The sequence below is a fragment of the Mesocricetus auratus genome, unplaced genomic scaffold, assembly GCF_017639785.1.
Source record: "Mesocricetus auratus isolate SY011 unplaced genomic scaffold, BCM_Maur_2.0 Super-Scaffold_100676, whole genome shotgun sequence".
NCBI lineage: Eukaryota > Metazoa > Chordata > Mammalia > Rodentia > Cricetidae > Mesocricetus > Mesocricetus auratus.
The window spans coordinates 133554527-133580471 of NW_024429266.1; the positions used below are offsets into that span (position 1 = coordinate 133554527).

The window sequence follows — 25945 nt, forward strand, 5'->3', positions numbered from 1 at the left end:
CTTATTTTTAAAAAGTTATTTGGGCTAGAGAGATAGCTCTGAGGTTAAGAGCATGCACTGAACTTCCAGAGTGCAATTCCAGAGTTCAATTCCCAGCACCTGCATCAGGTGGCTTACAACTGCTTGTAACTCCAGCTCCAGGTGTTCCAGATCCCTCTGGCCTATGAGGCCACCTGCACTCACATGCACAAACCCACACACAGATAGCTACAAACAAAAATAAGAAAAACAAATGTTTTCTATGTGCACATGTGTGTAGGTGTGTGTGTGAAGCTCAAAGGACACTGTGGAGGTAACTTCTCTCCATACACCTTTACATAGGGTCTAGGGATTGGACTTGGGACACCAGGTGGGTGCTGCAAGTGCTTTTACACACTGCCATATCTACGGATCTTATTATATTAACAGTAAAGATCTGCTGGGAATACTCATTATTTACTATCCTATGTTATTTTTCCTGTCATGTATCTTCAGTGTAGAATGTTTTCCATGTCTCTCAAGCCGGCTGTAGGGTCATGCTAAGAAAGCATGACTTTCCCTTCCTCACCATGGTTCATACTCTGGGTCTGTGAAAAGGAGCTGCATGCTGGGATCATGACTGACATACAAAAGGCATGTACCTGTCCAGACATCCATGGTTAGTAGCAAGCCACAACAGATCTTAGGCCAGTGGTTCTCAACCTTCCCAATGCTGTGTCCCTTTAATACAGTTCTTCATGTTGTGGTGACCCCAATCATAAAATTATTTTGCTGCTAATTCATAAATGTAGCTATACTGTTATGAATCATAATGTAAACATCTGTTTTCCAATGGTCATAGGCGACGCCTATGAAAGGGCAACCTCCCAAAGGGGTCGAGAACCACTGCCTTAGACCACTGAACAGCCGACTCTGATAAATGGACCCCAAGTGCTTAGGTGATTCTATTGCCACCTTCTTGGGAAAGTAAGCAACAAAAATTACCCATGCAGGACAGCACCAAGAATGTAGTACAGGTGAATCTGATCCAGAAACATTGAGTGCTTCATAAGTGCCAAGCCTCTCCCCAGGGCTGGGACAAAAGAAACATCTTATCGTTCCCAACTTAAAGTTTGAGGGCCAGGCATAGTGACACACGCCTGTAATCCCAGCATTCAGGAGGCTGGGGGAGAAGACTGCTGAAAATGTGAGGCTAGCCTGAACTATATACATATAGCATGTTCTGGGCCAGCCAGGGCTACAAAGTGAGACCTGACTCAATAAAATAAAGCAGGTTAGGTGTGGTGGCACATGTCTTTAGTTCTAGCATTTGAGAAGCAGAGGCAGATGGATTGTTGTGAGTTTTTTAAGGCCAGCCTAGTCTACATAGTGAGTTCCATGCCAGCCAGGGCTACAAAGTGAGACCCCGTCTCCCAAAATAAACAAAAACAGGCACCCCCCACCATTACTTATCAACACCTGACGCTTTGTGTCCTAAGGTCACAAATGTCCTTGGAAGTGAGGCTAGCAGCAAAATACTTCAATCTTTACCTTGGAAGACAAAGAACTGCCTGGGTGGATGGTAGTGAGAGGGACGGATGATCTGCCGAGACCTGTCTCAAAGATCAGTTCTGAGCTCAGCATGTAAAGGCTCAGGTTACCAAGCCTGAGGACTTGATTTCCAACCCAGGGACCCACATGATAAGGAGAACAAATTGGTGCAAGTTGTCCTCTGACCTTCACACACATGCTGTGGCATGTGCACACAAACACATATACAACTGCATAAATGTAACCTGAAAATAGCTAGGCAGTGGTGCATGACTTCAGTCCCAGCACCCAGGAGTGAAGAAGAGGCAGTCCTCTGAGTCTGAGGCCAGACTGGTCTACAGAATGAGTTCCAGGTCAGAAACCCTGTCTCAAACCAAAACCGTAAGACCCTGAAAATAACATTCTGTGGAGGGGTGGGACAATTTGCAGGAGTCAGTTCTCTTCTTCCATGCAGGGCCCAAGAACTGAATTCAGGTCCTCAGGCTTGGCAGCATGCACCTTTTCCCTCCAAAACATTTCACTAGCCCAACTGAGAGAGGGAGAGAAAGAAGAAAAGGGAGGGAGGGAGGTGGGGAGGAGGGAGAGGCAGAGATAGAAACACAAAAGAAAATAAACAAGGCTTGGTAACAGGATAAGCAAATTGGAGGGAAAAATGGATGACTCACAGGGCTAGAGAGATGCTCAGTGGGAAAGACTTCCTGCCCCACAAGCATCAAGAGTGAGTTTCTGTGGACACAAGCTCACCTATAAACCACTGTTTCCAGGTAAAGGCAGGAGGATCAGTGGGGCTTGCTGGTCCAAAGACTAGTTCTAGATTCGTTCTTGTCTCTGAGGGGGGACATCTGACATTCTCCTCAGACAGACAGACAGACAGACAGACACACACACACACACACACACCCCAAAAGAAAATGAAAGGATGACTCCTAAAAAAAATCATCAGGGTTTTTGTTTGAGATGGGATCTCATGTAGCTAAGAATGACCTTGAACTCATGATTATCCTGCCTACATCTTCCATGTACAGACACATGCCTCCACGACTGGTTTACGTGGTGGTACAGATCAAACCCAGGGTTCCATGAATGCCAGCCAAGTATTCTACCAACTGAGCTACATTCCCAATTAAGTTTGAACTGATTTTAAGACATCCAAAAACAAATCAAATAGGCATATGGCTTTAAGATCAAGAGTTCAGGGACGTGTGGTGTTAGGACTTGCTTATGAAGCATGTCCTCCCTAAGAGTGGCAAGCATAGTCACAGGCATAGCTGGAATGGCCTGGGGACGAGGTGAACAGTGAGAGGAGGGATCCTAGTCTCAAGAATTTCCAACTTCTATCAGCCATAAAGCAACACACCAAAGCAAAACATATGGGCCACAGCTGCAGACGCATCCAGGCTCAGAACTGCTGAAGGGGGGAGGGGCTGTAATCCCAGCACTCTAGAGGTAGGGACAGAACAGTAAGTGAGAGGCCACCTGGGCTACAGAGCAAAACCCCATGGGGGGTGGGGCTTTCCCACATCTTAGGCCTGCTTCAGTGCTCCTGCCAAGGCTCAAATCCTCCAGGTTATGGAATCAATGAGTGGCCCAATTCCTGGCCAGTCACCCTCTACTTTGGGCTCCCATCAGTCTGGCTGAGACTTCAGAACTGCACTACTGCAAACAACACTTTCTGGTTCTTCCATTTCTCGGCCCTCCAAAGCGGCACTACAGTCTGAAATCACCCGCTTGCAGACTTTTAGCCTTCTAGTTAGGCACAATTTATCATTTTTAGTGAGATAGTTTGTTACTTAGAGACAAATGTACTCCAAGTGACATGCCACCCACAGGCTGACAGGAAGAGACAAGAAGGATGCCCACAAGATGACAGACTGCAGGGAAGATAATGTACAAGTTAAAAAGGAAAATAAACCTCTTAGCAAGTCTAAATGAAGTACATAAAACAAGAGGCTGGTTTAAAAACAGGAGGATATTTAATCCATCAAAAAGTTCCATGGGAGAGAAGGGAACTATAGAAAACCATCTACCTATGATAGACAGAAGGATGCTATTAGCTGCATGTTTATTCTTAGATCTCAAGACTCGATGTTCTTTGATACTTGCAACAATTCAGAAAGGCATCCACCTGTAGGTGTTGTGCCTGCTGGCGCTGAAAGGGAAGGAGCATCACCTGCACTGTGCTGATCAGAGGACTGCTGAGACAGCACAGGACACAGGGCAGACAGGATCTTTGATGCTGATGCCGCCAGACCCATAAAAACGGGGCTGCGGCAGGAATCTTCCAGTCAGTCCACATTCAGCTACAGCTTCAATATTTGTACTTAACATCTTCAGCTGAAGCCCTTGGCATTCAAGCCCCCTCCTGGTTGGTTTCATCATTATCCCGCCTCTTCCAAATCTGTCAGAAATGGAAACAGTGATGAGCTCTTCAGTCAGTCAGTCAGTCAGTCAGTCAAGGAACTATTCTTTGTCAGGAAGCAGGCGAAATGTTACCCCACTGGTACATGTGCTTCATTCTCCGAAAAGGATGCATACTCTTCCAGAATATTCCCTTTCATTCCACTTACATTTTTCCACCTACCCTCAACTTTTATCCCATTCCTTTTTTTAAATTCTTTTTCAGATTTATTTATTACTTAATGTGTGAGTGTTTTGCCTGCACATTTGATGTGCACGCCTGGTGTACACAAAGGTCAAAACACAGTTTAGGATCTGCCGGGACTAGAGTTAGAGATCTCTGCTAAACTAACAAGGTCACAAACACACCTTGCTCACTTGCTGACTGACAGGCTTCTATACTTTTCCTTCTGAAAATCTGATTGACTTCTGGGGCCACATAATCTGGTCCCCTCATACTCTTGAAGCACCCAGGCCGTAAGCAAGGCTTTACATCAATCCCACTTCCCACCATGGCCCACACCTACCTGAATGTACGCCTCGGACAATGTGATCATCTGGGGCAGGATGTCAGTCACCTGGAGGTCTTGTAATTCATACCACTTGCCGGTTCCCTGCACAAAGCATGAGGGCTGGGTTAACCTGCTCTCCAAAACCAGAGGTATAAAAATTTCACAGCGAGAGTCAGAAACATCAGAATGGCCACTAAATATCAACAAGAGTCATAACCTTGGCTAGACCCAAGTGAATGAATAGTTCTGGCAACCTCAATTCCTATCAAGGAGTCTTTGAAATAAGATAAGTCCCAAACATTCTGCTTCTTCTTTCCCCTTTCTTCTCACTTTCTCTCCTCCCTCTCGCCCTTGTGGGTAGGGTTGTCCCCACAGCCCAGTCTACCACCAGATTTCCTCTTTTACCAAGGAAGGCCTTGAACTTCTGATTCTCCTGCTTCTACCTCAGAGTGCTGGCACGATTATAGGTGGGAAGCACCACAGTCAGTTCATACAGTGTATGGAATCAAACCTAAGGCTTCGTACATGCTGGACACCCTATCATTTGAGCTAAATCCCCAGACCCTCTTCTACACTTTTTTGGGGGGGAGGGGGTTTCTCTGTGGCTTTAGATGCTGTCCTGGAACTAGCACTTGTAGACCAGACTGGTCTTGAACTCACAGAGATCTACCTGCCTCTGCCTCCTGAGTGCCAGGATTAAAGGCACTGGCCACCACGGCCCGGCTCTCTTCTACACTTTTTTTTTTTTTTTTTTTGGTTTTTACGAGACAGGGTTTCTCTGTATTGTTTTGGAGGCTGTCTGTCCAGCCCAGCCTCGAATTCACAGAGATCCACCTGCCTCTGCCTCCCGAGTGCTGGGATTAAAGGCGTTTGCCACCACCGCTCGGCTCTTCTACATTTTTAAAGAGGAATTTAGATGGTCACTCCAGAGGAAAAGGAGAAGGCCCTCCAAACTCAAATGTCTTTTACCTGTCCAGAAATGGTTAATTAGACAAACTCTTGTCGAATGTATACGAAGCTGGCTGCTAAGATCCTCCAAGTGGGCCGGGCGGTGGTGGCGAACGCCTTTAATAATAGCACTCGGGAGGCAGAGGCAGGTGGATCTCTGTGAGTTCGAGGTCGGGCTGAACCGATAGCCTCCAAAACAATACAGAGAAACCCTGTCTCGTAAAAACAAAAAACAAAAAAAAATCCTCCAAGTGGGCCAGGTGGCGGTGGCACACAACTTTAGTCCCAGAATTCAGGAGGCAGAGGCAGGTGGATCGCTGTGAGTTCAAGGCCAGCCTGGTCTACAGAGTGAGTTCCGGGACAGGCTCCAAAGCCACAGAGAAACCCTGTCTCAAAAAAAAAAAAAAAAAAAAAAAAAAGAGACCTCTAAGTAGACATTCTCCTCCTTCACAGCCTCATCCCAGAAAAAGCAGCAAAGTAAGTCATCTGCCCATCACCTACACTGTTTCCCCTGGCCAGCAAACCAGTGATGCCAACACAGACAAATTACCTCACCAAATGCTAACATGAAACGGCTAACACATGAAAAGAACAGCTGTGATACGACACAGGTGTTGCATATATTGCAGATACTTTAAAGTCCAAAAATAGGGGCTACAGAGAAAGCACGGACCTACAGAGCAAGTTCATTTCTGGTTCTAAGACTAGCTAAGCACATGGGCTTTGAGGCCAAGTATTTTGCCACAAGATCCCACTGACTTCAGGTAAGTTCTCAAACTCTAAGCCTAGGTTTCCTCATGTGTGGGGGTGTGCTTTAAGGAGAGTAAACCATTAGTCCCAGAGGCACTAAGTTACATTACAACAGCCTACACTGAAATTCTGTGTTTTCAAATATATCCTGTGTGTGCTTTTATTTTCAGCTTTAGACACACCCTTAAAATGTTTTAGCTTAGCTAGGCATGGGATAATGCCTCTGATTCTAGTCCTTGGGAGGCGAAGGGCAAGAGAACTGCACAAGTTCTCAGCTAGCCTGGGCTACATGTATGTTCCAGGCCAGCCTGAGCTACAATGTGAGACCCTGCCTCAAAGATAATCATGACAGATAAAGCAAAGAAAGTCTCTAAACCAATGCTTCTCAAACATTAATTTCATGATTATCAAAGGGGCTTGTTAAATCACAAAGAGCTGATGCAATGTGTCCCAAAGGGTTGGAATTCTGACATTCTAAGGAGCCCTCGGGTGGCACCACAGCTGCTGGGGCTCTAATCCTGAATAGGGGTTCTCAACCCTGGCTGGCCTCAGAACCTCCTGGGGAACTTTAGAACACCTAACACCTCATTCTGCATCTACATACTCTAAGGCAGTCTCTTAGTTAACCCTGATGCTGATCACTGCTAGGAATAAGTAAGTAAGCATGTTACAGAGATGGGCTCAGCACTCTAGGGTCTGTGGCTGCATCCCTGGCCTCTACTCCAGTTGAAAGCCAATGTCTACTGTATAACAGGGCTGAGACAAAGCCAGCCATCGGTACTTCAGAAACTTCTCAGTGGTGTTTACCATTAAGACAAAACTAAAGCCATCCATTATGTACAGAGTTCTGAGGGCAGGCCCAGAAAGGGCAAACTTAGACACCACAGGCATAACTCCTGTAGCTCTGTGCCACGCCATCAGGGGCCACTCACATGGTGAAGCACATGGATCCGGTAGGAGCCCTCGGAGGGCTTGCCATCATGCACGATGTTGGCAATGAGATCATAAGTGGTGTTCTTGTGGACTGCTTGGACTTCTTCAGATAAGTATTCTCTCAGATCCACATTTCTGAAGATAAAGAGAAACAACAACAGAGCATCAGACCACGGCTGTGAAGTTAGGGAAAGTCCCATACAAATGAACCACAGAGCTGTTGACTGTCACTTTAAGGTCCTAGTTTTGGAAAGATTTGCAGTGCCACAAAAGTTCCAGGGAGCCAAATTCACATTTTCCAACAGTGACAACCTCTGTCAAAAAAGCAGCCTAAGAAGCGTGTCTACAAACCAAAGGAGCATGCAGGGTCTCGGCCCATCATTTGGATTTGAATGGGAATTGTGCTGGTCACCTGACAGCCATGGACTTAAGCTGTTACACGAGAAATGTAGTTCCACCACCTCCCCTGAGGGCCTACCTAGGAGTGTAATGTGAGGCCCCGGGATCAGACAGCACCCTAAGAAAGAAGACTGACCACACAACACAATCTCTCATCACTGTAACCACCTCAACCTGAAAACTAGGCAAACCACCAGCTTTCTTTTTTTTTTCCTTTTCCCCCAAGACTGGGTTTCTCTGCATTGTTTTGGGGGCTATTCTGGAACTTGCTCTGTAGACCAGGCTGGCCTCGAACTCACAGAGCCTCTGTAGATCAGCCTGCCTCTGCCTCCCGAGTGCTGGGATTAAAGGCATGCACCACCAACACCTGGTTTAGCTTTCTTATTTTCAAGGATCTTACTTTTCATGTTCTTTCAGTGAAGAGGCAAAAACATTGCAAGCAGCCCACATAGACAGCAAGGCATGAAAGGGGAGTTTACTCAAGGTTTCTAGACTAGAAAGGCAGTAGTGAAGAAAAAAAAGGGCCCAGAGAGCTAGCTGCCTTCTGTTTCTTTGCATGTGTGGGGTATGCACTTGTGTGCACATGTAGTACATGTGGCAGATGGCTGTGCACACCTGCAGAGGTGACAGGTCAATACCTGGTGTCTTCCTCAATTACTCTCTTCCTTATTCTTGAGGCAGTCTTCACTGAACCAGGGGATCAAAGACACTCTGAGCTACACAGTGGTTTAGATGAACTTGGGCCATACACTGACACCCTATATTATCTTTTAAAAAGCACTGGGGGCTGGAAAGAGACAGCTCAGCAGTTAAGAACACTGGCTGCTAGAGCACCAGGTTCAATACCCAGCATCCCTATAATTTCAATTCTAGGGAATCCAACATCAATAACATCCTCTCATTTTGAAGGGTACCAGACACACATGCTGACAAAACACCCATACACATAAAGTAAATAAATCTCAAAAATAAAACAAAACAAAAAATTCTGCCAGACATTGTGGCATACATCTTTAATTCCTCAGAAGACAGAGAGGTAGGAGGAGCTCTGAATTCAAAGCCAGCCTAGTCTACTTGCTGAAATCCAGAACAGCTATATAGAGACCCTGTCTCAAAACAAAACAAACAAAAGGCTTTTTTAAAAAGAAAGTAAAAATGGTTAGGGAAATTGATCAATTAGTAAAGTTTATCATGCAAGCCTGGTGGCCTAAGTGTGACCCCTGGGACCCATACAGTAGAAGGAGAAAAATGAATCCCGTAAGTCATTGTCAGACCTCCACATATGTGCTAAGGAGCATCAACACCCATGTACGAGTGCACACCCATATACAAAATAAATAAAATATAATTTTTTAATGAAATAGACTTTGAGTCCTGATCTAATAGATCTCCTGTTTTCTAACTTCTCCAGAGCAAACTTTCCAAAAGGGCAAGCTACTGAGGTCAGAACTACCAAATGCAACTGGTAAGAGGGTAAACACCTCCCGGCCAAAAGAAAAGGCAGCGGGATAAGAAGTTTCTGCAGCTACTGAGGAAGCACCATCCACACAGTGGCCCCTGTCCTACCAGGAACACACTGGTGACTCACAAGAGACTGATATAAAACACTGATTGGGACATTTCAAAGGCAGTACCTCTGGAGTCCCATTCAAGAGAGCAGACAAAAAGGCTTCTGTGTTCCCCACCTGTCACACAAACTAGGCAGTGGCGAAAACAGGAGAAAAGTCTGGGGAGAAAGGAGGAGCTGGAGAGATGGCTCAGAGGTTAGAGCACTGGCTGCTCTTGCAGAGGACCCATGTTCAGTTCTCTACACCTACATGGTTTGCAACCATCTGTAAGTCCAGTTCCAGAGGATCCGATGCCCTCTTCTGATCTCCGTGGGCTCTATGTGAACACGGTAAACAGACACACATGCAGGTAAGACATTCGTAAACATGAAAATTTTTTAAGAAATATTCTTTTAAAAAAGAAAATAGGAAATTCTCTTGCATTCCTCATTTAGAAAAAAATTAGATAAAATTTAGATAAAGCTCAGTGATACAGTGTTTGCCAAAACCTAGGATGCCTGGTTCTGTCTCTAGTAATTAAGAGGAGAGGGAGGAGAGGATTCCCCAGGACACCTCTCTCTTCACCATCTACTAACACAGATTCTCAGGGAGGATGAACTGCATTAGAATAAGCGGGGCGGTAGTGGTGCATGCCTTTAGTGCCAGCACGAAGGAGGCAGAGGCAGGTGGATTTCTGTGAGTTCAAGGCTAGCCTGGTCTACAGAGCAAGCTCCAGGACAGGCTCCAAAGCTATACAGAAAAACCCTATCTTGAAAAACCAAACCAACAAACAAACAAAACACAAAAAAAATCCCTAACCTACACTGGAAGGAGCCTTAGGACTCATCTACTCTTTAAGCCATCTCCCCAGCTAATACTCTCTTTAAATTCACACAGGACTCAGAACTGGAAATATTTTCGAAGGAGAACACTGGCAAACCTGGTAGTCTGGAGGTCTAGAAAGAGGAACGAGATGAGAGGAACAGGAGACCAAGAGGCAAGAATCTGGCCATCAGCCAGGTGTTGGTGGCGCACGCCTTTAATCCCAGCACTCGGGAGGCAGAGGCAGGCGGATCTCTGTGAGTTCGAGGCCAGGCTGGACCGACAGCCTCCAAAACAATACAGAGAAACCCTGTCTCGTAAAACAAAACAAAACAAAAAAAGCATCTGGCCACCATAGTCCCAAACTCCTTCACTGTTTTAAATTAGACTCAAAGTATGAAATTCAAAGACTAATAAATACAGACAAAAACGTAAAACTTCCCTTTCAATAAGAAAACTGATCATACTCTAGACAGTTGAGTTAAACATATGCTCATCCAAAGCCTTCCCCTGCCAATTTGCCTTATTAGACACTAGGCTTCCTTCAACCTCAACACCCGCATGCCGACACACTTATCAACCTGCCATGAAGTTTCTCCACATTGTAAGGGAGGCCTTTTTCAGATCATATAATACACTGTCTCTTGGTGCTGGGAAACGGATCAGCAGCTAAAAGCACCGGCTGCTCTTCCAGAGGACTACAGTTTGATTTCTGGAACCCAGGGCTCACAAGTGTCTGTAACTCCAGTTCCAGGGAATTTGATGCCCTCTTTTGGCTTCTGTGGGTACTAGGAATGCACATGATACAGACATACATGCAGGAAAAACATCCATAAATGTTTATGACAATATGCTGTCTCATGCTTCTTATTACAGAACTTGGGGGGTAGAGGCAGAAAAATCTAAAGTTCAAGGTCATCTAGGCTTGCAAAGTAACTTCACAGCCAATCTGTATATGAATCTGTATCTCAATAAGCAAACAAATAAATAAATGGCTACATCTGCATGAGTATCCCCCTTTGGGGACTGTGAAACATGTACCTCCTTCCAGCAAACCCTTGAATTTCTATGAGGTAGGAAGCTGTTTCCTGCGATCTCTAACCAAAAGGAACAACATGGAACGACATCCAAACTCACAGCCAGATGTGGCTAGCTGCAGACCTGGGAGGCTGAGACAGGAGTTTCAGGAGTTCATGACCATTTGGCAAGTTCAAGGACAGCCTGGGCTTCATAAGACCCTGCTTCAAAAAGAAAGAGGTGCAGGGACCCCCACCTCTTGAAAAACCAAACCAACAAACAAACAAAACACAAAAGTGAAGCAGGGTGATACACACGTGATAGGGAAGTTGACAATTGTTGGATTCTTCTCCACGAAGAAGTTGTTCTTTGTAAATCTCTTGATGCAAAAGATTAAATACGGAGGCAGCTTGGTGAGCTGGAAACGCTTCAGGAAATTCTCCTTGTACGTCTTGTATTCCTGCAAAGACAGTTTGATGGCATCAGTGCCAGTACTCAGTAGTATAACAGGGGCCTGGTTTTTAAACATAGCTCTGCATCACAATTAGAGTTCAGAAGACACAAGAGAAGCAATGTGGTAAACACTGAGTAAGATATAACAGGCTGTTTCAGTATATGATCATATTGCTGGAACTAAAACTACACAAAGAAAGCCTGTCTCCAAAAAACAAAAAGAGAGTCCAGTGTCATCATTTCTGCTATTGCCCCAACAGTTTGCTACTGAGCTCGAATTAAGGGTAAGTACCCATATTATTAAAAAAAGAAAAACAGAAAAAAAAAAAAAAAGAGCCAGCTAGACAAATTAAAAGTAATTGTTGAAGCTGGAAGTGGTGGCTCACACTTGTAAGCCAGCATTTGGTGGAGGAAGGAGAGCTCAAGGCTGGTCCTGATTACACAGCAAGTTTTAGGCTAACTTGGCTAGATGAGACCTTATCTCAAAATAAAATAAAATAAAATATTTTTTTAAAGATGAGATTTCTGTATTTCTTGAGTTTCCAAACATCTGAATTTCCCATCTTTTCTATAAATTACTCAGAGGCAGGCAGGAGCCATGTAAGAAGGGGCTCTAAAGTTAATGAGCTAAACACCAGAGAGGCTGGGAGATTTGAAAAAGACAATACACTTAAAGTATCTGATATTTATGTGGTGATTCTGAAATATAAAAACACAAAGCAAATGAGGAGTAATTTGTCTGCAGAGCACTTGCTTTCCACTTCCGAGGCCCTGCTGTCAACACTGAAAAGAAAGAGAGGGTGCTGGTGATGATAAAGTTAAAATACAAACCAAGAGCCGGGCGTTGGTGGTGCACGCCTTTAAGCCCAGCACTCGGGAGGCAGAGGCAGGGGGATCTCTGTGAGTTGAAGGCTGGGCTGGACCGACAGCCTCCAAAACAATACAGAGAAACCCTGTCTCATAAAAACCAAAAAAAAAAAAAAAAAAAAACCAAACCAAGAAAAAAGGGCAAGGATGGCAATTTGGCTACCTTCTCAGTGATGCCGTTGAACTTGGCCAGGATGTTGAAGAGCGGCACCTGGGGGATAATGAGCTGCTCCTTCTCATCCTTATAGAGTGGGGCAGTGGGAAGGTCCAGTGTCAAGTACATAAACGTGGACTCTACCATCGTCTCTTGGTACTCATCATTATGGAGCAGCTGTTCTTTCTCTTCCGCTGGCTAGAAATGAATGAGAAGACAAAAGAGAAAAAGGAGTGTCAACAGCATGAAGCAAACCCAGAGGACACAATGCTCGCACACATCTTCCCTAACCCAGAGCCCAGGCAGCTATCTTCAGAACCACTACCTGCCAGTATTAATTCAAAAACTGATAGCATGTGTGCATGCCTGTGGTCATGCAACTAGAAAGGGGATCATGATCAGAAGGAGGAGACCTTCAACAGGGGAAAGAGGGTAATGGAGTACATAGGACATGAAGCAAAAGGAGGAACTATTTGTGGAAAAGAAACCTGACAGGAAGAGGGCACTGGGAACAGGGGAGGGCAATAGAAGAGGGTGATTGGGGCTGGAGAGAATGGCTCAGTGGTTAAGAGCACTGGCTGCTCTTCAAGAGGACCTACGTTCAATTCCAAGCATCTATACGGCAGCTCAACTATCTGTAACTCCTGTTTCAGGAGATCTGACAACTTCATACCAATTCACATAAAATAAAGTTAAATAAATTATATATATAAAAAAAGAAGAGGGTGATTAATTAGAACTAAGTGTAATGACACTTGTGTTTGGAGATACCACATTTTATAGGTCAACTTTTTTTTTTTTTTTTTTTTTTTTGGTTTTTGGAGATAGGGTTTCTCTGTATTGTTTTGGAGGCTGTCCTGGAACTCTCTCTCTGTAGACCAGACTGGCCTTGAACTCACAGAGATCCACCTGCCTCTGCCTCCCGAGTGCTGGGATTAAAGACGTGCGACACCAACACCCGCTATAGGCCAACTTTTAAAGAAAAGAACTAATGGCTTCTCTCCTTGGAAGGAGTTTATTTATACATCATACTATTTAAAAAGCTCTCCAGTTACACAAGAAGTTCAGCTGAGCCTTCTCAAAACACACCAGTACCACTCAGCGGTCAAACCCTGTCAACCAACACACTACTAACTACAAAGCTGAAGCTCACAGTTCATGGCCACTATGGGCACAGAACGGGCCCTCAGCAGGTGCTCTGTGAACTCCTTTGTGGGGTTCATTTCTCTGTTCTCTAAGCTCCTGCTTCCCTAAGTCCCTCAGGAAACATGTATCAGGTTATATTTCTGTCCTGGACACTCACCAGATCAGGATGAGGAAGCTTTTTGGTGAATATTCTCATTGACCCCTGGAAAACATCAGTCACAATAGCTGTGCAAACAAAAAGCAAAGTACAAAGTCTGTGAGTCCAGCAAGCATGTCAGGAACATATTCCCAACCTGTAAATCTCTGATATAAACCAGGACACCTAGTAGTGGAAGACTCAAGCTCTCCCTAAGCACAGAAGCTTTCACTTGGTAACATATATCATCATGGAACCTATACTTTTCTAAGGAATTACATCATATCTCTTCCACAGGACACTCTTTGACCATTGGGCTGGATCATGAAAGGGGGAAAATGTGCATTTGAAATGAATGACCTACACAGCTTAAAAACAGAATCATTTTAAAGAGAGAGCGGGAGCGAGGACTCAGAAGCATAGAACGCTTGCTGCTCTTGCATAGACAACTCAGCCTTCATTCCCAGCACCCACATAGTGGCTCAAAACCACTCCAGAGGCTCCAATGCCACTTTGTTTGTCCGAGACAGGGTTTCTCTGCATTGTTTTGGGGGCTATTCTGGAACTTGCTCTGTAGATCAGGCTGGCCTCGAACTCACAGAGATCCGCCTGCCTCTACCTCCCAAGTGCTGGGATTAAAGGCATGCGCCACCAACGCCTGGCCCAATGCCATCTTTTGGCTTTTGATTTTTCCTCCTAGTGTCTGTGCAGCTGACTCCTTGCCTTCTCAACCCCTCTCCCAAGAAAGCCATTAGGACCCAGCAACAGGCACCCACATGGTGGCTCACAACCGTTCCAGAGGCTCCAATGCCACCTTTTTATCTCTGAGGCAAGCAGGCGCCCACATGGTATGCATAGCAAAAAGCAGGCAAAACATTCATACTCATAAAATAAATGAATCTTTTTAAAAATTTAATCAAAATAGAGCATAGAACTGGGTGTGGCAATTCTCACCAATAATCATAGCACTTGGAAGGTAGAAGCAGGAGGATCAAGAGTTCAAATCCAACTTTAGCCACGAGACCCTGCCTCAAAACAATCAATGGGAAAAAAAATAGGTAAAAAAATCGATAAAGAGTTTTCCATCAGGCATGAAGACCTGAGTTTGACCCCTTGCACTCACATATTAAAGAGATGGGTGAGGTGGTCTTCACCTCTAATGCCAGCACTGGGTCTCCACAGGTGTCCACACACACACACACACACACACACACACACCTCAAAAGCTGCTTTTTTTCTCATATCCACACACAGCCTTCAAAAGGCAGTGACCTACACTGGACACAAGAGAGAAATGACTAAGATGATAAACAAGAATAAAAGCAAAACAAAAACACAAAGCACAGGGGTCCTAGAATCCCAGTGGGACACAAGTTAGAGACCTGAGAGAAAGAGCTTGGCTGAGTTTACCTCGTAGACAGGACAGAGCTATCTATAGCAAAATACTAAACTCCATCGCCAGCAAAGCCATGACAACACAGAATACAAAAGAGGGACACATCTATTCTCAGGCAGTGGAAGCAGGAAGATTTGGGGGTTTGAGGCTAGCCTAGGCTACAAGGCAAGACCTTATCTCAAAATAAATAACACACATACAATCACACAATCAATCAAATAAAAAAGAAGAAACCAGCAAAGCATGGTGTTGGCATGCCCTTAATATCAGCACTTGGGAGGCAGAAATAGACAGATCTCTGTGAGTTCGAAGCCAGCCTGGTCTACAAAGCAAGTTCCAGGACAACCAGTAATGTTATACAGAAAAACCATGTCTCAAAAAACAAAAACAAGGCCAGGCCATGGTGGCGCACACCTTTAATCCCAGCACTCAGGAGGCAGAGGCAGGCAGATCTCTGTGAGTTCGAGGCCAGCCTGATCTACAGATAGCGAGTTCCAGGACAGCCTCCAAAACAATACAGAGAAACCCTGTCTCAAAAAACAAACAAACAAACAAAAACCCGCTGTACAAACTATAATTGGAATTCAAAATAAACATCTAATGACCACTAAACCAATAGAAGGACAATAATAGGTCAGAGGGACTTGTAGTGTAGTTTTGTACCTATGAGTCAAAATCTGCTCTAACATTCAGCTCAGTCCTTCCCTAGCTCTAGTACTGGCAGGAATCTAAGAGTCTAGAACCCAATGCCCCCACTCTCCATTTCAAACTGGGTCAGAATTTCTAGAACATAATAAACCCATGTCTGAATTGTACAAAAAAAAAAATGCTTTGGCTGATATGTGGTAGTGCTTTTCTTTAATTTTAGTGCTTGGGAGGCAAGACAGGTGATCTGTGTAGTTTGAGGCCAGTCTGGTCTACAGAGTCAGTTCCAGGGTAGCCAGGACTACATAGAAATCCTGTCTCACCAGACGTTGGTGGCACATGCCTTTAATCCCAGTGCTTGGGAGGCTGAGGCAGGCGGATTTCTGTGAGTTCGAGGCCAGCCTGGTCTACAGAGCGAGTTCCAGGACAGCCTCCAAAACATACAGAGAAACCCTGTCTCAAAAAACCAAAAAAAAAAAAAAAAAGAAATCCTGTCTCAAAAACAAAAACAACAAAACCAAGTGTTGATTTAGTCTGGAGAGAAGCCTAGCAGTTAAGAACACAAACTGCTCTTACAGAGGACTAAAACTGAATTCCTACAACCTATATCAGATGGCTCACAACCACCTGTAACCCAATTCCTGGGCTTCTGACACCCTCTGACCTCCAAGTGCTCTTGTACACATGAGCACATAAACTCATGCAGGCATACTAATAAATACTTTAATCTGAGACAAATGATACATGCCTGTAATTCCAGCATTCGGAGTGAGGGAGCTTTAACCGATACCCAAGACCAAATCTATTAAGGACAGAGTGCTATTTCAATAATGGCCCACTGAGGCTAACTGGCATACTCATTTCTAAACATTTATCATTCCCTTGTGCTCAGAACATTCACAATCCTCTCTAGCAGCTATACTGAAGTACATAGTTAGTGTCTGTCAACCACTTGTACCTACTGTGTCAAAGAACACTGAAAGCCTCTCCTGCTAACTCCTCTGTCTTAGTGAGCCCTTCTAGCCCCAGGCCTCTGGTAACCAGGACTCTACTCTTGGCTGTTGCAAGATCACTTCTGGAGTGACAACACACAGCCAAATCTTCTGTCTGTCTTACTTAACCCAGTACCTTCCAGGCATTTCTGCTTAAAAATGCCACTGGGGCCAGGCATGGCAGTGTATATTTGTGATCTCAGTATATGGGAGGCCGAGTCAGGAGGATTACAAATTCCAAATCCAGTCTGGGCTAGGCAGCAGACTATATTTTAAAGATTAGAAAAAGATAAAACAACAACAAAGCTAGAAAAAAAAATAAATTGAGAATAATCACATTCTAACAAAAAACATAGCAAGGTCTCTTCAGGCCTAGTCCAGCCTAATGGCACATGCCTATAATCCCAACATGTGGTGCTGGAGCAGAAGGATCAGGAGTTCGAAGTCATCCCAGCACGGAAGAAACTGAGACAAGAAGAGCCTGAGCTCTAGGCTAGCTTGGGCTCTAGCAAGACTTGGTCTCAAAAGAAGGCAACAGTATAACTGTAATTTTTTTTCTAGAGAAAAAACAAAACAACAACAACAAAAAAAAGAAAATAGGGCTCTCTTTTGACAAGCAGCATGACTTACTCTTCTTCTTCTTCTTGGTGCCGCCCAGAGCCGAGTGCAGAGCGTTCAGAAACCAAGACAGGAAGTCAACTCCATCCCCTAGGAACAAAGGAAGAGAGGAGCTTGCTGAAGCTCAGAGGCAGGAAAGGAACCCAGGCACGCACTGGCTGGCTCTCCTCATCCTCTCCAGGCACGCACCCCATCCCCTCTACCCGACAAGCACCACACTTCCTCAAGGTCAAGCTTACTCTTTAGTCTCTCTCAAGGTACTTTGATCCACAGCTAGACCCTGTCATTTTTGTCCCAGAAAGTATCTCATCACCCAGTGATAACAATGAATGACAATCTGTAATATCCATGTCTTCACAGTGTCGCTGACTCCCTTCCTCCCTTCCTGTCCTACGAAGACCCTTGTCCTTCAGGAAGGCAACTTCTAGTGCTACTATGAAGAGGGCATCTACACATATTAGAGAGCAAAGGATTCTGGAACAAGCAACGTTAGGCCCATGGTAAGAGTGCCTAAGAGAAGGCTAGGTGCCGCCCTCTCAAGTCTGTCTGGGATAATGGCTACTCTCTTTTTTTTTTTTTTTTTTTTTTTGGTTTTTCGAGACAGGGTTTCTCTGTGGCTTTGGAGGCTGTCCTGGAACTCGCTCTGTAGACCAGGCTGGCCTCGAACTCACAGAGATCCGCCTGCCTCTGCCTCCCGAGTGCTGGGATTAAAGGCGTGCGCCACCAACGCCCAGCAATGGCTACTCTCTTACCAGATGTCTATCTCCATTTACTTCCCCTCTGCTCATCCAATTAAACTCTGTAAGGCTGTGTAGTCTTCTTTAACTTCATCTCCCTGATTTTGTAGGCCTGACAGCTCTACAAAATTACTTTCCTCCACACACTATGCTCTATTTAACTACAAGTGACCAAAGTAAGAACTTCCCAGGTCTCAGATACTGGGGAAATTGTACTTAACTGACAATACAAACTATGGCTATGACAGAAGAAACTAGGTAAGTGTAAATTTATTCTTACAGTTAAGACTTTTCTGCAACTCTAACCAATCTTGCTTTAACTTTGCAAAGATGTTAAAAGCTAAAGGGAAGGCTAACAAATACACCTACTCACGGCAAACAAATTTCTCTACAAAAATATCTTACCTTGTTGTAGCTTTGATATAAAAACAAGAAAGTTCACTGCTTGGGCAGGGGGCCTGAGTTCAGTTCCCAGCACCTACAGTGGACGGCTCACAACTACCTGTAACTCCAGCATCCAGCTTTCCCGGATCCAACAGCCTCTTCTAGAATCCAGGGACACCTGCACGTTTATATACATACCCCTATGCACACGCATGCACACACACTCACTCACTCTCTCTCTCCCTCCCTCCCTCCATGGGCACCTGAATACACACACACACACACACACACACACACACACACACACTTAATAAGAAGTCTTAAAAACCCAAACAAAATTGAGACCTCAGAGTTGGTCCAGAAGCAAAATGACTTTATGAATCTAGATGCTAGAAATTTGAAGGTTCATCTAGCACAGGAAATAGCTGTCCACATGTTCAGAAGTGTAAGATGTTACTGAACTTTGTTGCACCCTTCTCCCATGGGGGTCTGCTGACCAGCTTATGACTAGCAGCTTCTAGCAAAACACCTCTAATGCCCTCCTCCCAAGTTCCTGTTTTCTGTCCATCCTTACTGTCTAAATGCTAATTCCTGTTATTGGCCCATCCTTTGCCAGAGGGCCCTGGGAACGTAGGCTTCTGACCTTGGTGGTTTTCCACCATGTCCGCTCTTGTTAAAAATAAACGCCATTCTCCTTGTAAGAATGAGCCACTGTCTTTTTCTTCATTTACATCCTTAGACCTTCGCTCGGATCTTTGTAAAGTGTTGTAGTCCTGTAACTAAACCACTCACTACAGAACTTCTTACAAATTATGAAACACCATGTTCAAATGTCTTTGTAACTTCTGCTCATTTGGGAATAAATCATGGGGCTCTGGTCAACATACAGTCAATTCCCAAGTGTACGTTACTCTGTTACCCTAAACCCAAGAGTCTCAGCTCCTTATCTACTCTCTTATCTGCTGCTTTCCTAAGTACCTAAGAATATGAAAGCTACTACTAAGGAAGTATAATGGCACATGCCTTTATTTCCAGCACATAGGATGGAGAGGCAGGTGGATCTCTGTAAGTTTCAGAGTTGTTTGGTCTACATAGTAAGTTCCAGGACAGCTAGGGCTGCATAGTGGGAACCTGTCTTTAAAAGAAAATTTTTAAAAAATGTGTTGGGGGGCTGGGCGGTGGTAGCGCATGCCTTTAACCCCAGCACTCGGGAGGCAGAGGCAGGAGGATTTCTGGGAGTTCGAGACCAGTCTGGTCTACAGAGTGAGTTCCAGGACAGCCTCCAAAGCCACAGGAAAACCCTATTTCGAAAAACCAAAAAAAAACAAAAAAAACAAAAAAAAAAAAAAACAATGTGTTGGAGGGTAGAAATAACAGGAAAGATGGCTTAGTATTTTAGAGCATTTCAGAGGGACCCAGGTTTGATTCCCAGCACCCACATGGCAGTTAACAGCTGTCTATAACTCCAGTTCAAGGGAATCTAAAACCCTCTTCTGGCCTCCTTAGGTACAGGCATGCATATGGTAGAAATATACATACAGGCAAAACACTTACACACATAAAATAATTTTTTAAAAATCTTTAAAGCAAGCCAGTGAACTTTCCCTCTATGTAAGTCATTTCCCAATGAGAATAATGAAGTTTTTATTTTGTTTTTGGATTTTTTTTTTAATTTATTATGTACAATGTTCTGTCTGCATGTATGCCTGCTAGTCAGAAGACTGCACCAGATCTCAATACAGAAGGCTATGAGCCATCATGTGGTGGCTGGGAATTGAACTCAGGACCGACCTCTGGAAGACCAACTAGTGTTCTTAACCACAGAGCCATCCCTCCAGCCCATGTTTTTGGATTTTTGAGAAAAAAGATCTCATGTAGCTAAGAATGATGTTGAACTACCTCTACCTCCTAGGTGCTGGGAATATATGCAGGCACCACCATGGCCAGCTCAGAATAGTGTGTGCATGTGTGTGTGTGTGTGTGTGTGTGTGTGTGTGTGTGTGTGTGTGTGTGTGTGTGTGTGTGTGTGTGTGTGTGTGTGTATCTGTGTCTGTGTATAGCCCTGGCTATCCTGGAACTCACTCTGTAGACCAGGCTGGCCTCAAACTTAGAAATCCACCAGCCTCTACCTCCCAGCATTGGGATTAAAGGTGTGCACCACCACTGCCCCACCCAGAATAACGTTTCTTAATCATAGATATGTTGTCACACTTTTGTAAGTGCTGATTTTCTACCTTAAATATAACCCAGTATCCCTACAAAGACACAAGAAACTGGAAAGTCTTTCCTAGCTACTACCCTGGCTCTCCACTGACCATGGAACCCAAGATGGAGTACTTACTCTGTGCCAGACTCCTTTGTGTACCCCAAACTATACACTGGAACCCCCACGCCTGCCTAACCCTGCCTCTCGCCAACCTGCCTCCTCCTCTTCTACCTAGCACTCAGGACTCTTCTTGTATGTTCAGCTGAGTCTTTGTCACATGCTCCGATGAATTGGAGATCCTGCCTTCTCTTATCATAGCACTTATACCCTCTGATTACTTCCCTATACAATTACCTTTCCTGTTAGCCTGGGAGCTCCAGCAACAAAATGATCACACTCCTCAATCCATAGCTCTAAATCTCAGCAAGAAAAGTGTAAGAAGGCCCAGCACTGGGAAGGCAGAGACAGGCAGAACACAAATGCTCTCTGTCCACAGTGAGCTCCAGGCTAGTCAAGGCTACAGGCAAAACAAGAATGCAGGATGAACAAATGGATGTGATACAGCACTGCACAAGACCCAGCTACTAAGAGGAACTGGGGACTTCACTCACTGCCAGTTACAGCTGAGCTCTGAGAGCTGAGACTGAGCAGAACAAAGTTCCCTAAGTACCCACTAGGGACGTGGCAGAGTGAACAGCACAGGTGGCAGCAGGTTCTCCCATAAGCAATACCATGTTTCTGACAAATAAAACAGATTTCATGGTCATCCAGATGCAATCTCTTTGGTCCCTCTACACAGGAAGCACTGATCAGAAAGAATGAAGACCCTAACCCACTTCCATGGACAGTCCCTTCACGGCCTATCAGGGTCCACTGCAAAGTGGAAATATATGCGCTCATCAGAGAGACGTGGGTCACTTGTTTCTCACCTTGTTTGGTGATCTGGAAGGTCTTCTTGCTGCAAAGGACAACAGCCTGAAGCATCTCATGAGGAGAAACATGTGCCTTGAAGTTTCGGGGGTTCCAGAGCTTTCTCATCAGCTCTCCAAAACGCTGGACCAACAAGAACATGATATCCCCTGGAGGGCGCTTGATGTTCTTGTAATTGTCTTCCTCCAGGAAGTAGTTCCGCAGAGGAGGAACGTTTGACAGAGCCTGAAAATCAAGCATTCCAGTTAGCACAAAGCCCCTTGCAGGACCCTTTAAGATCAGGCTGTTCAGCTAAAGCCTGTGACAGGCCTAGGATAGACTTAAAATGTCCAAAAGAAACTGACTCTCAAAAAATGATGCCAGAGCTCAGTGCAATGTCCTTCACTGAGTCACACAAAATAAAGGTTGACAAATACTTAGTGAATGTGCACACTATGAAGGACTTTAAAGCCAAGCACAGACTCTCAGGTCTGTAATTCCAATACTTGGGAGGCTGAGACAGGATAACTACCACAAGTTTGAAGCCAGCCTGGACTATGTAGTGAGTAGCTTGGGCTACAAAGCAAGACCCTAGTTAAAAAAAAAATCAAAAATAGAACAAAACAAACTACAACAACAAAACACATGCAGAACAACCAAACAAATAAATAAGTAAACAACAACAAAAAGCAACAAAACCAAAAGAAGTAAATTTTAAGAGTATTCGGGGCGGGGCAAGTGGGGTAAAAAAAAAAAAAAAAGAGTATTCAGGGCTGGAGACATGGCTCGGCAGTTTATACAGTGCACCCTGATATGCAGAGGACACCCAGAACCCACGTCTGGCAGATCAGAACTGCCTGCGACTCCAGCTCCAAGGGATACAACACCTTCCTCTGGACTCCATAATACAGGCACTCACACATGCGTATATTCACACAGTACATACATATGCAAAGAAACGAAGAAAGAGCCAGGTGCTGGTGGCGCACACCTTTAATCCCAGCACCTGGGAGGCAGAGGCAGAGAGAGCTCTGTGAGTTCGAGGCCAGGCTGGTCTACAGAGAAAGTTCCAGGACAGGCTCCAAAGCTACACAGAGAAACCCTGTCTTGGGAAAAAAGAAAAAAAGAGAAAGGAAGAAAGAAGGGAGGGAAAGAGGCAGGAAAAGAAATAGAAATGCAACCTCAGTGTTTCATTTTGTCATTGCCTAGCAACAGAGTCCCCCTCTTATTACCTGGAAACTGCAGGAGTCATAAGCCTAGCAGCTGAAAATCCCTCACCATGTAGTAGTCACCCCTTGACCAGAGAGGAATGTTCTACCAGCTGCAGAACAAATGCTCAAGCAGAGTCCTCAAACAGACCTGGGGTCTGGAACCTTCTGAATGCGCTCTCTAAGAAAGCAGTAACTTCGGGGGAGGGGGTAAAAACAAAAAAGCAGTAACTTCCTGGCAACCCTCACACTGCTTCCAGTTACTCCCTCCTCCCAATGTCCCAATGTTCTTTCCGGATCCTACCTGCAGCACCGCATTTGCATAGTCGTTGGCTTTTATGTTGTTCAACCCCACGATCCCTGGCAGGTAAGTAGTACCATCATATGCCCGGGACAATTTGGCTTGCTTGTCCAAGTTTGCAATTTGCTGCTTTGTGAAAGTAGGCTTCAACACGTACTGCCAAGCAAAAGGAAACTCTAAGTTGTTGTAAACAGGGTTCACAGGGTATGTCCAGAACAGCAATCCCTACTAAAAATAAAAATTTTCTGGTCATGACTACCCCACTACACACCCAAAAGCCCCAGCCACAAGGGATGAAGACCAAGGTAATGGAGTAAGTCCTCCACAGAGCTCATCTGCAAGGGTTTTGTGTCTAATCCTGAATCACTCAACTTCAGGTCTGTCTTCAGCCCTACAGTCTGGTGGACTCCATAATCAATGGATGCCGGAACCCAGGATCCTCGCGACTATGAAGATAGCAGGAGCATGAGTCTCCAGCAGACTGTCACATGTATCTAGTACAAGAATGGAGCACCTCTTTCCCTGGGAGTGCCACAATTCTGAGCCTCCCCAGTGCTGTGAAGTCAGGGATGGAATCTTACCAGTCACAGAATCATCATGAACTTACTGTGAAACATGAATTTATTCCACTTTTTTGCTTTCTCTCAGATACCACCCTGACCCTTGGGATAGCTCACAAAACATGCCCTGTCCCAGCAACCTAGGACACATACTGTGATATCCTCCAGTGAGGAATCGATGATCTCATAGTTGTCAGGAAGGCAGTAAAACTTGAGAGTATGGAGGTTGAGGAAGACGTGGTGGCTGAACTGGACGCTGTGGATGTAGGCATGAGACTTCAAGCCCCGGCCTGTGGGGAAGGGGAAGGGCTGTCAGAGAAAGGCCTAGAAAGGCACAGATCATATCTGCTCCTGTTCCATTATCTTGTGTAAAACATGTTAAAAACAAAAACAAAGAGAGTCCTATGCCATCCATGAAATTAATCCCCACAAAAACTTCTCTCACAAAGAGAACCAGAAAGAGCATTAAGACATAAGTTAGGGGCTGGGCGTTGGTGGCGCACGCCTTTAATCCCAGCACTCGGGAGGCAGAGGCAGGCGGATCTCTGTGAGTTCGAGAACAGCCTGGACTACCAAACGAGTTCCAGGACAGCCTCCAAAGCCACAGAGAAACCCTGTCTCGAAAAACAAAACAAAACAAAAAGACATAAGTTAGGGAAATTAGTCTCAACATAAAGCATAAACATAAACCAGCTTCATATGTATCAGAAACTAGAGTACTGAAGAATATATTACTTAATACGCAGAAACATAAGTACACACAAACACAGAGATGCACCTATCCTGAGGGGCCTGCTCATCAGCTCTGTCTTCAACTTCACCTGCCCAGGTTTGGGACAATCCTGTACCTAAGTCCCCTGTCCATGCTGCACCTCTTTGTGTTCTGCCGATCAGCAGCACCGATGCTAACCCAGAGTTTTGTGCACACTTAGCCACTCTAGCACTAGGCTACTGTTGTGGAATACTAGTGTAAGATGTATGACATTCATGTATACTGTGGAATATTAGTTTAAGATGTATGACATTCATGTATACTGTGGGATATTAGTTTAAGATGTATTACATTCATGTATACTGTGGGATATTAGTTTAAGATGTATTACATTCATGCATACTGTGGGATATTAGTTTAACATGTATTACATTCATGTATACTGTGGGATATTAGTTTAAGATGTATTACATTCATGTATACTGTGGGATATTAGTTTAACATGTATTACATTCATGTATACTGTGGGATATTAGTTTAAGATGTATTATATTCATGTATACTGTGAGATACTAGTTTAAGATGTATTAATTCATGTATACTGTGAGATACTAGTTTAAGATGTATTACATTCATGTATATTGTGGGATATTAGTTTAAGATGTATTACATTCATGTATGCTGTGGGATATTAGTTTAACATGTATTACATTCATGTATACTGTGGGATATTAGTTTAAGATGTATGACATTCATGTATACTGTGGGATATTAGTTTAAGATGTATGACATTCATGTATGCTGTGGGATATTAGTTTAAGATGTATTACCTTCATGTATACTGTGGAATACTAGTTTAAGATGTATTACATTCATGTATACTGTGGGATATTATTTTAAGATGTATTACATTCATGTATACTGTGGGATATTTGTTTAATGATGCAAAGATATGGTGCATTCTTTTATGTTACATTTGTTTCACTCTGTAAAACTGTGTTACTCTGCTGCCTAAAACACCCGAAGGTCTAATAAAAAGCTGAACAGCCAAGAGCTAGGCAAGAGAGAGGAAAAGGCGGGGCTGCCAGGCAGGAGGAGAAATCTAGGCTTGAGAGAAGTGAAGAGTGAGGAAGAACGAGAAAAGGAGAGGAGGATGCCAGGGGCCAACTACAGAGTAAGAAGGGAAGAAAGACATATAGAATAAAGAAAGGTAAAAAGTCCAGAGGCAAAAGGTAGTTAAAGAGAAATGGGATAATTAAACTTGGAAAAGCTAGCTAGAAACAAGCCAAACTAAGGCCAGGCTTAACAGTAAGTCTCCATGTATCTATCTGGAAGCTGGGTGGTAGGGCCCCAAAATGTTAAAAACAAAAAACAAAAAACAACTACAGGCTACCCTCCCAGGATCTTTAACTTTGAGACAGTCTTGCTAAGATGCCTAAGCTGTCTCAAAATTTCCTCCACCTGCCCATCTCAGGCTCCCAAGAAGCTGGGACAATAGTCTGCACCAGCCTTCCAGCGCTTCTCTATTTAGTATCACCCTCCCGGGACACATCCAAGGTGTTTACAGAGGAGGAGTAAGAGGAAAAAATAGGCTGGGTGGTGGTGGCACACACTTGTAATCCCAGCAGAGGTGAGCAGATATCGAGTTTGAGGTCAGCCTTGTATACAGAAAGTGAGTTCCAGGACA

At 44.4% G+C, this 25945-nt stretch overlaps 1 protein-coding gene across 1 annotated transcript in view; it reads right to left on the reverse strand.

Moving 5' to 3' along the window:
* Window positions 1–3460: 3460 nt before the first annotated feature.
* Usp39 (ubiquitin specific peptidase 39) overlaps window positions 3461–25945 on the reverse strand; it is a 29181-nt gene continuing 6696 nt past the window's right edge. Inside the window, exons 4-13 of the mRNA XM_005076095.4 lie at window positions 23700–23836; window positions 22990–23142; window positions 21498–21723; window positions 17254–17331; window positions 13612–13679; window positions 12318–12506; window positions 11152–11294; window positions 7049–7184; window positions 4434–4520; window positions 3461–3907 (exon numbers count right to left, since the gene is read on the reverse strand). Of these exons, the coding sequence (XP_005076152.1) occupies window positions 3860–3907; window positions 4434–4520; window positions 7049–7184; window positions 11152–11294; window positions 12318–12506; window positions 13612–13679; window positions 17254–17331; window positions 21498–21723; window positions 22990–23142; window positions 23700–23836 (1265 nt within the window). The 3' untranslated portion in view covers window positions 3461–3859. The remainder of the gene's footprint in view (window positions 3908–4433; window positions 4521–7048; window positions 7185–11151; window positions 11295–12317; window positions 12507–13611; window positions 13680–17253; window positions 17332–21497; window positions 21724–22989; window positions 23143–23699; window positions 23837–25945) is intronic.